A 14483-nucleotide genomic window follows, 5' to 3' on the forward strand; every position below is an offset into this window, starting at 1 on the left:
CCTTAAAGGCCGCTCAGCAAGGAAGAAGCCAGTGCTCTAAAACCGCCATAAAAAAAGTCAGACTACGGTTTGCAATTGCACATGGAGACAAAGACCGTACTTTTTGGAGAAACGTCCCCTGGTCTCATGAAACAAAAATAGAACTGTTTGGCCATAATGACCATTGTTATGTTTGGAGGAAAAGGGGGGAGGCTTGCAAGCCGAAGAACACCATCCCAACCGTGAAGCACGGGGGTGGCAACATGTTGTGGGGATGCTTTGCTGCAGGTGGGACTGGTGCACATCACAAAATAGATGGAATCATGAGGTAGGAAAATGATGTGGATATATTGAAGCAACATCTCAAGACATCAGTCAGGAAGTTAAAGCTTGGTCGCAAATGGGTCTTCCAAATGGACAATGACCCCAAGCATACTTCCAACGTTGTGGCAAAATGGCTTAATGACAACAAAGTCAAGGTATTGAAGTGGCCATCACAAAGCCCTGACCTCAATTCTATAGAAAATTTGTGAGCAGAACTGAAAAAGCGTGTGTGAGCAAGGAGGCCTAAAAACCTGGCTCAGTTACACCAGCTCTGTCAGGAGGAAGGGGCCAAATTCACCCAACTTATTGTGGGAAGCTTGTGGAAGGCTACCCGAAACATTTGACCCAAATTAAACAATTTAAAGGCAATGCTACCAAATACTAATTTAGGGTATGTAAACTTCTGACCCACTGGGAATGTGATGAAAGAAATACAAGCTTAAATAAATAATTCTCTCTACTATTATTCTGACATTTCACATTCTTAAAATAAGGTGGAGATCCTAACTGACGTGAGACAGGGAATTTTTACTAGGATTAAATGTCAGGAATTGTGAAACACTGAGTTTAAATATATTTGACTAAGGTGTATGTAAACTTCCAACTTCAACTGTGTGTGTGTGTGTGTGTGTGTGTATGTATATATATATATATATATATATATATCTATCTATCTATCTATCTATCTATACATACACACACACACACACACACACACACACACACACACACACACACACACACACACACACACACACACACACACACACACACACAGCATTCAGAAAGTATTCAGATCCCTTGACTTTTTCCACATTTTGTTACGTTACAGCCTTATTCTAAAATGGATTAGTGGATGGATTTTTCCCTCAATCAATCTACACACAATACCCCATAATGACAAAGCAAAAACTGATTTTTAGACATTTTTGCAAATGTATTAAAAATCTAAAACTGAAATATTAAATTTGCATAAGTATTCAGACCCTTTACTCAGTACTTTGTTGAAGCACCTTTGTTAGCGAACACAGCCTCGTGTCTTATTGTGTATGATGCTACAAGCTTGGCACACCTGTATTTGTGGAGTTTCTTCCATTATTCTCTGCAGATCCTCTCAAGCTCTGTCAGGTTGGATGGGGAGGTTCGCTGCACAGTTATTTTCAGGTCTCTCCAGAGATGTTCGATTGGGATCAAGTCCGGGCTCTGGCTGGGCCACTCAAGGACATTCAGAGACTTGTCCCGAAGCCACTCCTGCATTGTCTTGGCTGTGTGCTTCGGGTTGTTGTCCTGTTGGAAGGTGAACCTTCGCCCCAGTCTGAGGTCCTGAGCGCTCAGGAGCAGGTTTTCATCAAGGATCTCTGTACTTTGCTCCGTTCATCTTTCCCTCAATCCTGACTAGTCTCCCAGTCCCTGCCGCTGAAGAACATCCCCACAGCATGATTCTACCACCACCAAGCTTCACCACAGGGACGGTGCCAGGTTTCCTCCAGATGTGACGTTTGGCATTCAGGCCAAAGAGTTCAATCTTGGTTTCATCAGACCAGAGAATCTAGTTTCTCATGGTCAGAGTCCTTTAGGTGCCTTTTGGCAAACTCCAAGTGGGCTGTCATGTGCCTTTTACTGAAGAGGGGCTTCTGTCTGGCAACTCAACCATAAAGGCCTGATTGGTGGAGTGCTGCAGAGATAGTTGTCCTTCTGGAAGGTTCTCCCATCTCCACAGAGGAACTCTGGAGCTCTGTCAGAGTGACCATCGGGTTCTTCGTCACCTCCCTGACCAAGGTCCTTCTCCTTCGATTGTTCAGTTTTGCTGGGCAGCCAGCTCTAGGAAGAGTCTTGGTGGTTCCAAACTTCTTCCATTTAAGAATGATGGACGACACTGTCTTCTTGGGGACCTTCAATGCTGCAGACATTTTTTTCTTACCCTTCCCCAGATCTGTACCTCGACACAATCCTGTCTCGGGCTCTAAGGACAATTCCTTCTACCTCATGGCTTGGTTTTTGCTCAGACATGCATTGTCAACTGTGGGACCTTATAAAGACAGGTGTGTGCCTTTCCAAATCATGGACAACCAATTGAATTTACCACAGGTGGACTTCCAAGTTGAAGAAACATCTCACAGATGATCAATGGAAACAGGATGCACCGGAGCTCAATTTCGAGTCTCATAGCAAACGGTCTGAAAACTTAGGTAAATAAGGCATTTCTGTTTTACATTTGTTATAAAATTGCTCAAATTTCTAAAAACCTGTTTTCCCTTTGTAATTATGGGGTATTGTGTGTAGATTCATTAGGTAAAGAAAAACGTTTTAATACATTTTAGAATAAGGCTGTAATTTAACAAAATCTGAAAAAAGGGAAGGGATCTGAATATGTTTTGAATGCAGTGTATATAAAATGTTGGAAACATTTTATGAGAAAATCTAACTGTGCAACATGGCCGTGCAACATGTCTATGTAAGAAATAATGGACAATTGAAATGAGGTTGCTAAGTCACGTGGTTGAAGAGCTATTTAAATTTAAATATTGGGATCATGCACTGTGTTGATGGTCCCTAACTGGTTGCATTAATGGTGCGCCAGGCTGCTTACACCGCTGACATGCGATTATGAAACTCTGGTCTGAATCGAGGAAATAAGACCTGTGCAATGTTGTACATATGTTTGTCTTCATAAAGAGCCTAACCTGAGGTATGTCGCTCAAATTGTTTGCGAGCTACTGAAGTTTGAAGGCCTGAATGTCTGGCGAATATCAAATGTATTCACCTGTGTTTACCCCTCAACAATGAAATGCTAATTAACTGGTAATGTGGCTATCATAAAGAACTACAAATGCCATGATGATCTGGAGAAGACTGCCAAATTGAGGCAAAGGTAATAATCTCTGTATTAACTATAGAAGTTAGCTAGATTTAGTAATGAATAATTTGACTAAATTTCTTTAAATGGAAAATTCTGTGAACTGTCTGGTGCAAGTTTTACATTGACACATTACCTGTTAGCAAAGGTGCCAGCTAGAGATTTGTAGTTTTGCATGATGTCTACTTGGATTCGAAAATGCTAATTAGTATCAGAGGGTAAATGGAGCCAAATATATTGATAAAAGGCACCTTGTCCAAGAGCAATTTCTATGGTTATCAAACTGTAACGCTGGGGTAAGTCTACAGGAAATAAAGCCCTTATTTTAAGTGTTTCTAAAATCCCCTGAGGAAAAATGAATGGTGGAAAAATGATTGGAATCATTTCCCTGTTTGACCGCTAGGTTTTATGGGTAATATGACACCTATACTCTGTGGAAGCCCATTCCCACCACCAAAAAATGAAAATCTGACTATGAGTTATGAGATAGTAAGTCATTATCAGATAGCTTAGTGGTTAGAGCGTTGGGCCAGTAACCGAAAGGTTGCTAGATCGAATCCCTGAGTTGACATGGTAAAGATCTGTCGTTCTGCCCCTGAACAAGGCAGTTAACCCATTGTTCCTAGGCTGTCATTGTAAATAAGAATTTGTTCTTACCTGACTTGCCTAGTTAAAAACTATATAAATATTAAGTCATAATTATGAGATAGTAAGTAATAACAATGAAATATGTAGCTCTCTTATAATTATGAGTTAGTAAGTAATAACAATGAAATATGTAGCTAAGTCATCAGTATGAGATAGTAAGTCATAATAATGAGATACTAAGGCATAATTATGAGATAGTAGGCTAAGATGTTATGAGATGGTAAGTCATAATTATGAGATATGTAAGTCAAAGTGTTCATTTTTGTCCTTTTTTATTTAGTCTTACGGATATTTTAGTCAAAATGAGTCAGTCACATTTTTGTCATTTGAATAATGATTTAGTGTAGTTATTGTCAATGACGAAAACAGTGGGCCATTTAAGTCAACTACACTGAACCAAAATATAAACGCAACATAACGTAACAGTTCATAAAGGAAATCAGTCAATTGAAATAAATTAATTAGTCCTTAATCTATGGATTTTACATGACTGGGAAGAGAGATATGAATCTGTTTGTCACAAATAACTTTCTTTTTTTATATATATATATGGGCGTGGATCAGAGGACGAACTGGGACCAAGGACGAACTGGGACATTTTCAGCTTCCAGGAAATGTGAACAGATCCTTGCGACATGGGGCCGTATATTATCATGCTGAAATATGAAGTGATGGCAGCGGATGAAATGACACAACAATGGGCCTCAGGATCTCTTCACGGTATCTCTGTGCATTCAAATTGCCATTGATACAATTCAATTGTGTTCATTGTCCGTAGCTTACTCCTGCCCATACCATAACCCCATCACCACCATGGGGCACCCTGATCACAACGATGACATCAGCAAACTGCTCGCCCACACAGCGCAATCTGCCCGGTACAGTTGAAACCGGGATTTACCCGTGAAGAGCACACTTCTCCAGCCTGCCAGTGACCATTGAAGGTGAGAATTTGCCCACTGAAGTCGGTTACGACGCCGAACTGCAGTCAGGTCAAGTCCCTGGTGAGAATGACGAGCACGCAGATGAGCTTCCCTGAGACGGTTTCTGACAGTTTGTGCAGAAATTATTCAGTTGTGCAAACCTACAATTTCATCAGCTGTCTGGGTGGCTGGTCTCAGACGATCCCGCAGGTGAAGAAGCTGGATGTGGAGATCCTGGGCTGGCGTGGTTACACATGGTCTGCGGTTTTGAGGCCGGTTGGACATACTGCCAAATTCTCTAAAATGACGTTGAGGCGGCTTATGGTAGAGAAATGAACTTTCAATTCTCTGGCAACAGCTCTGGTGGACATTCTTGCAGTCAGCATGCCAATTGCACAATCCCTCAACTTGAGACATCTGTGGCATTGTGTTGTGTGACAAAACTTCAGTGGCCTTTTATTGTCCCCAGCACAAGGTGCACCTTTGTAATGATCATGCTGCTTAATCAGCTTCTTGATATGCCACACGTGTCAGCTGAATGGATTATCTTGGCAAAGGAGGAATGCTTACTAACAGGGATGTAAATCAATTAATGCCCAAAATCTGAGAGAAATATTTTTTGTGGAAAATTTCAGGGATCTTTTATTTCAGCTCATGAAACCAACACTTTACATGTTGCATTGATATTTCTGTTCAGTATAAATATATTCTAATACACTGCCTATTTAAAGTATGTAAATGTCTTCTTGTAAAACCAACAGCTCTACCAAATGCTATTTGAAAGAAACTTTTAAAATACTTTTTTTTCTCCAAAATAAATGTTCTAAATACACTTAAATACCCTGCCCTAAAAGTTGGGCAAAGAAGTAAGTATGTTGGATAGATATGGCTGCCTAAACAGCACAATACTCATGGTGAAGTGATATTTCCTAAGCCTCGTTCTGGCCCATACAGATTTTTACTATGAGGAGGATTTCACTAGGTGTAATATATCGCTCACCCTAGATAAAGCCCCATAGTCTGCCTGATTGTTACAGGAGAAAAGGTAGGCCATATCTTCACATTGTTTGAGAATGTGTTGATGACCTTGGTATGATGAGGTACAAAATATTGGGCATTCTCGAACAGGTATGATGTGTATCTTTCTTAAAGTTTTATCTAGGTGATAGTTTTATCTTGGCTGCCGAGTGGCACAGCGGTCTAAGGCACTGCATCTCAGTGGTAGAGGCATCACTACAGACCCTGGTTCGATCCCGGGCTATTTCACTGTTAGTTTTACAAAAATTTTACATTTTCAGTCAGCCTATAAAACTGATGTTTTTAAATGTTTTATTAAAAGTATTGATGATGGGTGCGCTGTTGCTTGTATGGGTTGTATGCACATGCTTACTGTGATGGTCACCCTGATATTGGCTACTAAGTAGCTACTTTCCATTTCCATTGTGTATCAAGGTGACATCTAGATGGTTATCAATATTAGTTATTTCTTGTGTAGGCTGCTATCCTCCTTGAAATAAAAGCCACATTAGCTACCGCCGGCGACATCATAAGCCTTCCCTGTAGCTCAGTTGGTAGAGCATGGTGTTTGCAACGCCAGGGTTGTGGGTTCGATTCCCACGGGGGGCCAGCACAGAAAAAAAAGTTATAATAATTTAAATGAAATGTATGCATTCACTACTGTAAGTTGCTCTGGATGAGAGTGTCTGCTAAATGACTAAAATGTAAATGTAAAAATCATGATACAACTGCCCAGTGGGAAGCGCCCACTGGGCAGTTTATCGACTCGTGGTGCAGCCCAATCAGTGGCAACAAACCTGCCCAATTAGCTGATTCGCTTTCCATACACCGGCTCCTTTCGACACTCGCCCATACTTGGCCCCCATATTGGGATGCAGCTACCCATACTTGGAAGCATTGTCAAGGGCTGTACAGTAAGCAATAGAAAGGAAACCAGTGAGGGCTATGGCTTTTAACCGAAGCTCACTTAACCCAACAGACACGGTGGTACGAAAGACATAGGTTTTTATTTATAAGTCATTGCTTGTTTTATTTGTTACAGAGATTTCTGACCGAAAATGTTGAGATTTTCTTTCGTCTCCTTTTCTCCTTTCGCCATCTCTCTCTTACAATGCACCTACTGCTAAATCATGCTTTACTCTTATTCAACCACCCTTCCTTTTGTCCCTATTGATGAGAAAGAGAAATTAAGAGAGAGGTGTAGGCAAGCTATTTTAGTGCAGTACTCGTCCCTTTTAAGCTTTCCTTTTTTTTCCCAGTACATGATTACTTCACATCAAGTCGAGACAAAACAGACATTGCAGGTCAATATGCCTACTTGTTTCAAATAAACAATAGAGCACACACCACAGCACCCAAGAGTAAAAGTGTTTGTCTGTAGATACTGAACTCTATAGGCATGCATGATGTAGGTATGATGCATGCACTGTTCGATTCGACAGGGAGAGATAGAAGTGAGGGATGGGGAAGAAGAGAAGGAATCGGAGGCAGGGAGGGAGATAGAGAGGAACAGTTTTGATGGTACAAGATTATTTTATTTTCAAATAATCCCACTGTCGACACTCACACACAGCATACCTCCACAGCCTTCAAGCCTCTCAACTCAAAGTATCTCGATAAAGGAGACAAGTCTTTCATAGTGAGCGGGGTGGAGATGGAGAGAAGAGCGAGGGGAGCGTGTAAGCGGGCCACTGAGTTGGAGAAGGTGGGTTGTGAGGGTGATGACGGAGAGAGGCATAGGGATTGAAAAAGTGGATTTACTCATCCTCCTTCTCCGTGTGTAATGACATAGCAGATCTGTTTATAGTCTATGTTGCCAGCCACATCTGGGGGAAAGGCAGCCCACAGGTTGGTCATCTGAGGGAGAGGAAGACAGAAGGAGAGGCTTACAACTCGGAAACATTGCAGGGAAATGGACAAAGTTCAGTGTTAGACGGCACACAGAAATATGTCATTCATTATTACAGTAAATAACCATATCATGAAAGCTCAAACACCATGTTGATCTAAGGGTGAAATATTCCGCGAGCAAAATAACTGTGCAAAGAGCAAGAAATACTGTAAATCTCATTGTAATCAGGGTGGTTTAATTTTGAATTGTTTCTTCAACAATGTGCATTATAAAGGCGATTGTTTATGTATTGCTCAGTTTACGAAACGTATTAAATCGCCCCTTTTTACGCATATTGCTGAAGAAACGTTTCAAATTAAATAACTGAGATTCTAATGAGGTTTATGGTATTTCTTGCTATTTGCACAGTGATTGTGCAGTAAGAAAATGTCGCTCTAAATGACTGAATGGCTGATAGAATGATGGAATGATAGATCCCTCACCTCCTCGGCGGTGAACCTGTCGCACTGGGTGGTCAGGAGCTCCTCAATGCTGGAGGAAAGGAAAGAGGTAGGAAAAGAGAGAGAGAGAATTATCAACCAGGGCACACATTAAGACTACCTAAAGAGGTTGTGAGTGAATTTATAGAATAGTAATGGTAGGAAAGGGTACAGGGTGAAAACGTACAATTCCTTCTTGATGAAGCCGGTAGCCTCGGGGTCCAGGACCTTGAAAGCGCTCACAATAGCATCCTCGGGATCAGCACCTAAGAGGAAGGGAAGAAGAGGATCCTCAGTTAAACTCTGTTACCTCAAACTCACAGTTATGGACTAAGAAGTGATGGACTAAGAAAAGTGATGGACTAGGAGTAATGGGACTAAGAAAAGCAGTAGAAGTATTAAGTAATAACAAACAAAACTTTGTGTAAAATATATGTACATTATATAGAAACTTATACTGAACAGAAATATAAATGCAACTTAAAGTGTTGGTTCCATGTTTCATGAGCTGAAATAAAAGATCCCAGAAATGTTCCATTTGCACAAAAAGCTTATTTCTCTCAAATTTGGGGAACAAATTTGTGACACAACGGCACATTTTTGAGTGACCTTTTATTGTCCCCAGCACACAATTCCTGGAAGCTGAAAATGTCCCAGTTCTTCCATGGCCTGCATACTCACCAGACATGTCACCCATTGAGCATGTTTGGGATGCTCTGGATTGACATGTACGACAGCGTGTTTCAGTTCCTGCCAATATCCAGAAACTTCGCACAGCCATTGAAGAGGAGTGGGACAACATTCCACAGAACACAATCAACAGCCTGATCAACTCTATGCACAGGAAATGTGTTGCACTACATGAGGCAAATGGTGGTCACACCAGATACTGACTGGTTTTCTGATGTGGTGTTCTTAATGTCTGGTATACTCCGTGTATGATGGATGCATTACCAGGCTAGTACAGCTCGGCTTGGTTCAGCTGAGTAATGTGAAAAAGCTATAAGTCGCTCCTAGTGGTTGACCTACCCTTCAGCTTCTCGCCGAACATGGTGAGGAAGACGGTGAAGTTGATGGGGCCGCTGGCCTCCTTGACCATGGCTTCCAGCTCCTCATTCTTCACGTTCAGTTGACCCATAGTGGCCAGCACGTCCCTAAGATCATCCTTGCTGATGATGCTATCTCTGTTCTGATCAATGATTGTGAAAGCCTAGCAGGAAGCGAAGCAGAGGAGAGAGTTGATACCATATTATTCACTGTGGAGCAATCCAAATGACATCGATCACGTTAACATGACAGTCTTAAGTAAATGTGATATTTCTATTGCTTAGAAGCGTATGAAAATAAGTTAATGTTATCACACTACCCAGTACCATATTGAAATGCATTGCCATGACCTTAGTCTCCTCGTTTCAAAATTCATTAGACTAGTCGATGATAATAGACAGTGTGTAAGGAACAAAATTAGGGTGCACTGCATTGTGAAATTTGAGTTGTGGGAATATTTACATCACAATTCACAAGATTTTCCCAAGATGGTCCATCAAGATAAATGTGAAAAGGTCTCTCTCCTCACATAGCTGCATGTGTCACTCAGTGAAACCCAAGAAGGCTATAGAGCACACAGGGGACTTGGCAGCTGGCCAACCACTTGTCTTTTTAAAGGTGTTAAAATGGTCTCGGGGCGTCAGACAAGCCTCGAGACATTTAAGGAATCGGTATTGATTACACCACTAACAGCCCTCCTCTGACTAATCCCTCTGCCCCCAACCCCTGTTCCTTTTTTTTACCCCCACCTGTCTCCAATTGGCCAAATCAATCACACAAAGACAGGGATATACCCAAAGACTCTGACACACTTCCATTTTACCCCTTAAAAATCGTACAAATTGTTATCAGTTTCCCAAATGATTGTAATTTGTCTACCTCACTGATTAGGTTGTGCTCTCCTAAATATTGAGAGAACTTCCAATGTGAACATTCCCACATGATTTTAACAACTAGTAGGCTATTTCGCACCAGGTCAAAGAGCGAAGACTAGGTGTCACAAAAGCTTTTCTGGCTGAGCAGAGGAACAGGTTGGTTGATTGCCTTTTCTGTAAATAGAGGCCTTCAATGTCTTAAATTCTAGGGGTCTCGTAAATTCTGGCTCCCTTTCTCGTCTTCACCCACCCACCCACTAGCGCTAGCCGTGCGCTACCATTAGCATCTACCAGCTGAGGGAGGGACAGGTTCTGAGAGGGGGTGCTGGGGCGGACTACCCAGCAAACCAAAATTGGTTCTGTGAAAGTTCCCAGAACATTCCTTAGGTTTCAGCAAATGTTCTCATAAGACAAAAACTGTCCAGCTGTGTTGATGATTATACAATGTCTGTATAAAACCTTTGTCTGAACACATTTCATTCTCTACAGGTAGATTATATTAAATTACCTGGAAAACCTAATGGAGAACATTTAGGGAATGTTCTGTGGTGGTTGTTACAGATGTTGTGCACAACATTTTAGTGAATGTTAGGAGAACATTCCAAGGATATATATTTTATTTTTTCATTCTGAAAAACAGGATGTTGTCATCCTAATGTTAGATAAAACCCTAACTAGAACTTAATGGGTCTCTTAGCTAATGTTCTGGGAAATGTTCCCGGTTTGCTGGGTAGTGACCTGTCCCAGGTGACCGCTGTCGTCAGCAACTAAGTAATTTACGGTTGTCTCCTGCTGGCGGCGCTAATAAAAAAAAATGGTCAACTGGAGCCAAAAAACTTCATCGAATCAAGTCTGTCTGTCCAGCTCTAGGACGGCTATCACTTCCATCACGCCCACAGTGATAGATACAGTAAAATGTGAACGCCACCAATGAGGATGCCACCTGCCTTAGGATGTCCTGTCTTACCTATTACAAAGTCGTTGGGTTGTTTGTCTATTTTGGGCTTTTGCAACCCTCTTTCAATGGGATCACAATGTGATGCGTGGAGATGTTACAATGGCATGTATCCCAAGAACTATGTCGGCTGACTTATTACAACTACTTGACCAAGCATTGATATCTAATGAAAATAGTTTAAGTGTGGCAGATAATCACCCCAAAAAACTTACCTCCTTGTATTCCTGAATCTGGCTCTGCTCAAACATGGAGAACACATTGGAGGATCCACCCTCTCCCTGCTGCTGCCTCTTCTTGGCTTTCTTGGGTGCCTGGGGGTAAACGATGACCAAGACATGTAATTTAACTCACAGTCAACACAACCAACATTTTACTGTAACGGCCTGTTTGGGCCATCCATGCCACTCTGGGTCATTTTGGGCCAAAAGGTCTTAGACCTCCACAGTGGCAAGAGGAACCCCCTAAGGTATTTTTTGAGAATGATTCCTCTCATTGACTTGTCATTGTCAGTGACATCAGTTGTGCCAGAAGTGCACAAAGTAGCCTCTCTAGGAATTGACTATGTATTGTCATTGACCTCTAGGGATGCTCTGTGTCCTTCTGCTATTTTAGCTGTTAGCCACCTTTCAATGAGTCACATGGGAGTGATGCTTAGCTTTGCTTCAGATTTCGATGCCTGGGTGCTTTTAGCTTTTGTCTGAATAAGTTGTACCAATTCAAGTCACACTTTATCAGCATAAGGCTTTCAAAAAAAGGTGAGTTGTATAAAAGGCACTTGGCCTGTTCAGTTGTAGCTCAAAATTGGCTAAGATTCTGTAATATCTTAGAGGCCTCTTGAGCAGTGGTCCCCAAACATCCTTTAAGTATTTCCTTTTGATGCGCCACTTTAACAAAACCCGAGTATCAAGCCACAAGACTTGGTCTTGGATCTTTTGCCCAGTGAGGAACCAGCTTCCACCAATGGGTCCCGAACCAGTTTGGGAAACTGTTCTAGAAGCCTTTCAAATGTAATTCAGAGTCCATTTTATTGCCATTATCCAGTTTGCATTGGTATCCTACTATCAATTATGCTTTAAGTTGTCAGTTTATGAAAGACAATCCGAGACCCTAGAAACTGTTTTCCATTGAGAGGAACGCAAACACACTCACCATCTCTTTAGAGTTTGTGGGGATTTTGGTTGGTCAAGAAGAGAAGCCTATGCCAAGCCGATGTGACTGACATGTTTGTGTTGGCCCCTTGCCTTATATACTAGCTCAAGGGGGCTAACTTTAGTGCACCATCAAGTTTGGCAAGAAAAGAGGGCGCTGAGGAAAGTAAGAGAGAGAGGGAGGATCAAGGGGGTGCTCAGGGTATCGCCTTTCCCGCACCCCAAAATAGGCACAGGGAGTCTTGGAATTAGGTGAATTCAAGCACAACATTCAGGCCTTACTTTGGTGTCAGTGTCACACTTGGACTAATATGGACAAACCTCTATTGCAGCCTTTGGGACTATTGAACCGCCCCTCGCCTTTCCTCTTCCTTTCTCTCTTTAACACTTCATTCATAGCATGTTCAGGGTCTTTGTTGTGGCTATTTTTCATTTTATTTTATTCCATCCACCTCAAGACGGCAAACACAATGGGCTATTGTGGCATATCCATTGTATCCATGTCATGCCTGTTACCAGTTGCAGGTCCTTCCTGTTACAACACTTTACACTGCCCATAAAACAACAGATTAGTATGTGTTTCAAGCGTAGGCTTTAAAACATATTTTAAAGTCACCACTTGTTTAACTGACCTGTTGAGATCTGTGTATACAGTACGTACCCCCTACTAGTGTGGAAGAAGCCAACTGAATGGATTACAGTAATGACATGTGGAAACTGTTGGCTGAGGAGGATTGGTAACATTCCAGTAATGACAAGGTCACACATATTCAAGACACAGAACAGAATATAGCAACAATTGCTAAATAATTACCAAAACATACTATACATTTCTGCAACTCCAGTCCTGGATTACCCCCAACAGCACACATTTTGTTGTTTGATTTGATTTTGATTTGACGACTGGACTAAGCAGAAATGGTTTTCCAACATGGAGGCTCTAATTTGGGTTGCTCCTGGTCCCTGGAGATGCCCAGGACAGTGCTTGACTGAGCAGGCCACCAGACCACCCACTCAACTCCATATTGGGGCTCCATGGTCGGCCATCTACCATGGAAGTGTACAGTAGAGCTACGTATTGAGATAGAGTTTCAGGGGGCCGTGAGAACTGCTACCTCTCTCCCCTCAAACTACCGCACAAAGTTTCTTTCTTCGACATTCAAGGGCCTTCCCTCCAAAAGTCTGTCCACCCTCAGTTGATAGGTTTTCTTCTCAGTCTCTGCTTTTCTCCCTCATACACATTGCATAACTTGTGAGAAGAACCAGTGGAGAAGTTTCAGTTGGAAGTAATGTAATGGGCATAGTTGACAAGTGAGGAAAAATAGGAGCGCTTTGAAAGAGTGTAAAAAAATGTAAAATAAAACAACAGCTGTGGATAGACCAGAAATAGCAATGCCTCTGCCTCCCCCTGTTCCCATTCTGAGACATTTTGGCTCTCCCTTTAACTAGAGTCAAAGGGCCTGGGGCTGGGTTTCTCATTTAGCTATTTGATTTGTAATTTTAGGATCCCTGTAGGTATAAAACAAATATTTACTAATAATTTTATGAAACATTGAATTTGGCCTTAATGTTATTAGCCCATAGAAATGCATTGAATAACATATTCATAAATGGCATAGCAGATCAAAAGGAAGTATGTTTTGAAGTGTCTGTCCTAAGGTGCATTCGGAAAGTATTCAGACCTCGTCTTTTTCCCCACTTTGTTACGTTACAGCCTTATTCTAAAATGTATTACCGTAAATTCCGGACAATAAGCCGCAACTTTTTTCCCAGCTTTGAACCTCGCGGCTTAAACAATGACGCGGCTAATGTATGGATTTTTTTTCTCCAAAAAAACGGCGGCATGAAGCTTTCATTAGACCAATGAAATTGCCGAACGGGTTAAGGTCAAACAACTTTTTTGTTTACTGTTTAGATTAAATCGAGCGCTCTCAAACTTCCCATCATTCTGATTACGGTAGTCATTTTGTCACCCTCATCATGGCAAAGACACGGAGAAATGCATATGATGCAGCTTTCAAGTTGAAGGCGATTGATCTGGCTGTTGGAAAAGGAAATAGAGCTGCTGCACGGGAGCTTGGTCTTAATGAGTCGACGATAAGACGTTGGAAACAGCAGCGTGAGGAATTGACTCAGTGCAAAAAGACAGCTAAAGATTACTGCTAATTTTAAATTTTTTTGTTACAAGCCGTGTTTCGTTAAAGCCTATTTATTTTTGTTACAAGCCGTGTTTCGTTAAAGCCTATTTATTTTTGTTACAAGCCGTGCTTCGTTAAAGCCTGTGTAAAGTTAATTTGTTTCAATGTACCGGTAGGCACCTGCGGCTTATAGACATGTGCGGCTTATTTATGTTCAAAATAATATATATATTTTTTA

At 41.6% G+C, this 14483-nt stretch overlaps 1 protein-coding gene across 1 annotated transcript; it reads right to left on the reverse strand.

The window, feature by feature from the left end:
* Nucleotides 1-7261: 7261 nt before the first annotated feature.
* Nucleotides 7262-12213, reverse strand: LOC106579078 (myosin regulatory light chain 2, skeletal muscle). Its single transcript, XM_045702586.2, has 6 exons — nt 12109-12213; nt 11172-11270; nt 9109-9289; nt 8267-8345; nt 8083-8131; nt 7262-7605 (listed from the first exon to the last, which is right to left on the reverse strand). The coding sequence occupies exons 1-6, from the start codon at nt 12109-12111 to the stop codon at nt 7510-7512; spliced, it is 507 nt and encodes a 168-aa protein (XP_045558542.1). The 5' UTR covers nt 12112-12213; the 3' UTR covers nt 7262-7509.
* Between the last annotated feature and the right edge of the window lie 2270 nt (nt 12214-14483).

This window comes from Salmo salar, chromosome 19 (genome assembly GCF_965601325.2).
Source record: "Salmo salar chromosome 19, fSalSal1, whole genome shotgun sequence".
Classification (NCBI taxonomy): Eukaryota; Metazoa; Chordata; class Actinopteri; order Salmoniformes; family Salmonidae; genus Salmo; species Salmo salar.

Coding starts and splice junctions, on each gene's coding strand:
- LOC106579078 (XM_045702586.2), bottom strand. Junction 8,132..8,266: donor GGCTTCATCAAGAAGGAATT/GTACGTTTTCAC, acceptor CCTTTCCTCCAG/CATTGAGGAGCTCCTGACCA. Junction 7,606..8,082: donor ACAGGTTCACCGCCGAGGAG/GTGAGGGATCTA, acceptor CCTCTCCCTCAG/ATGACCAACCTGTGGGCTGC.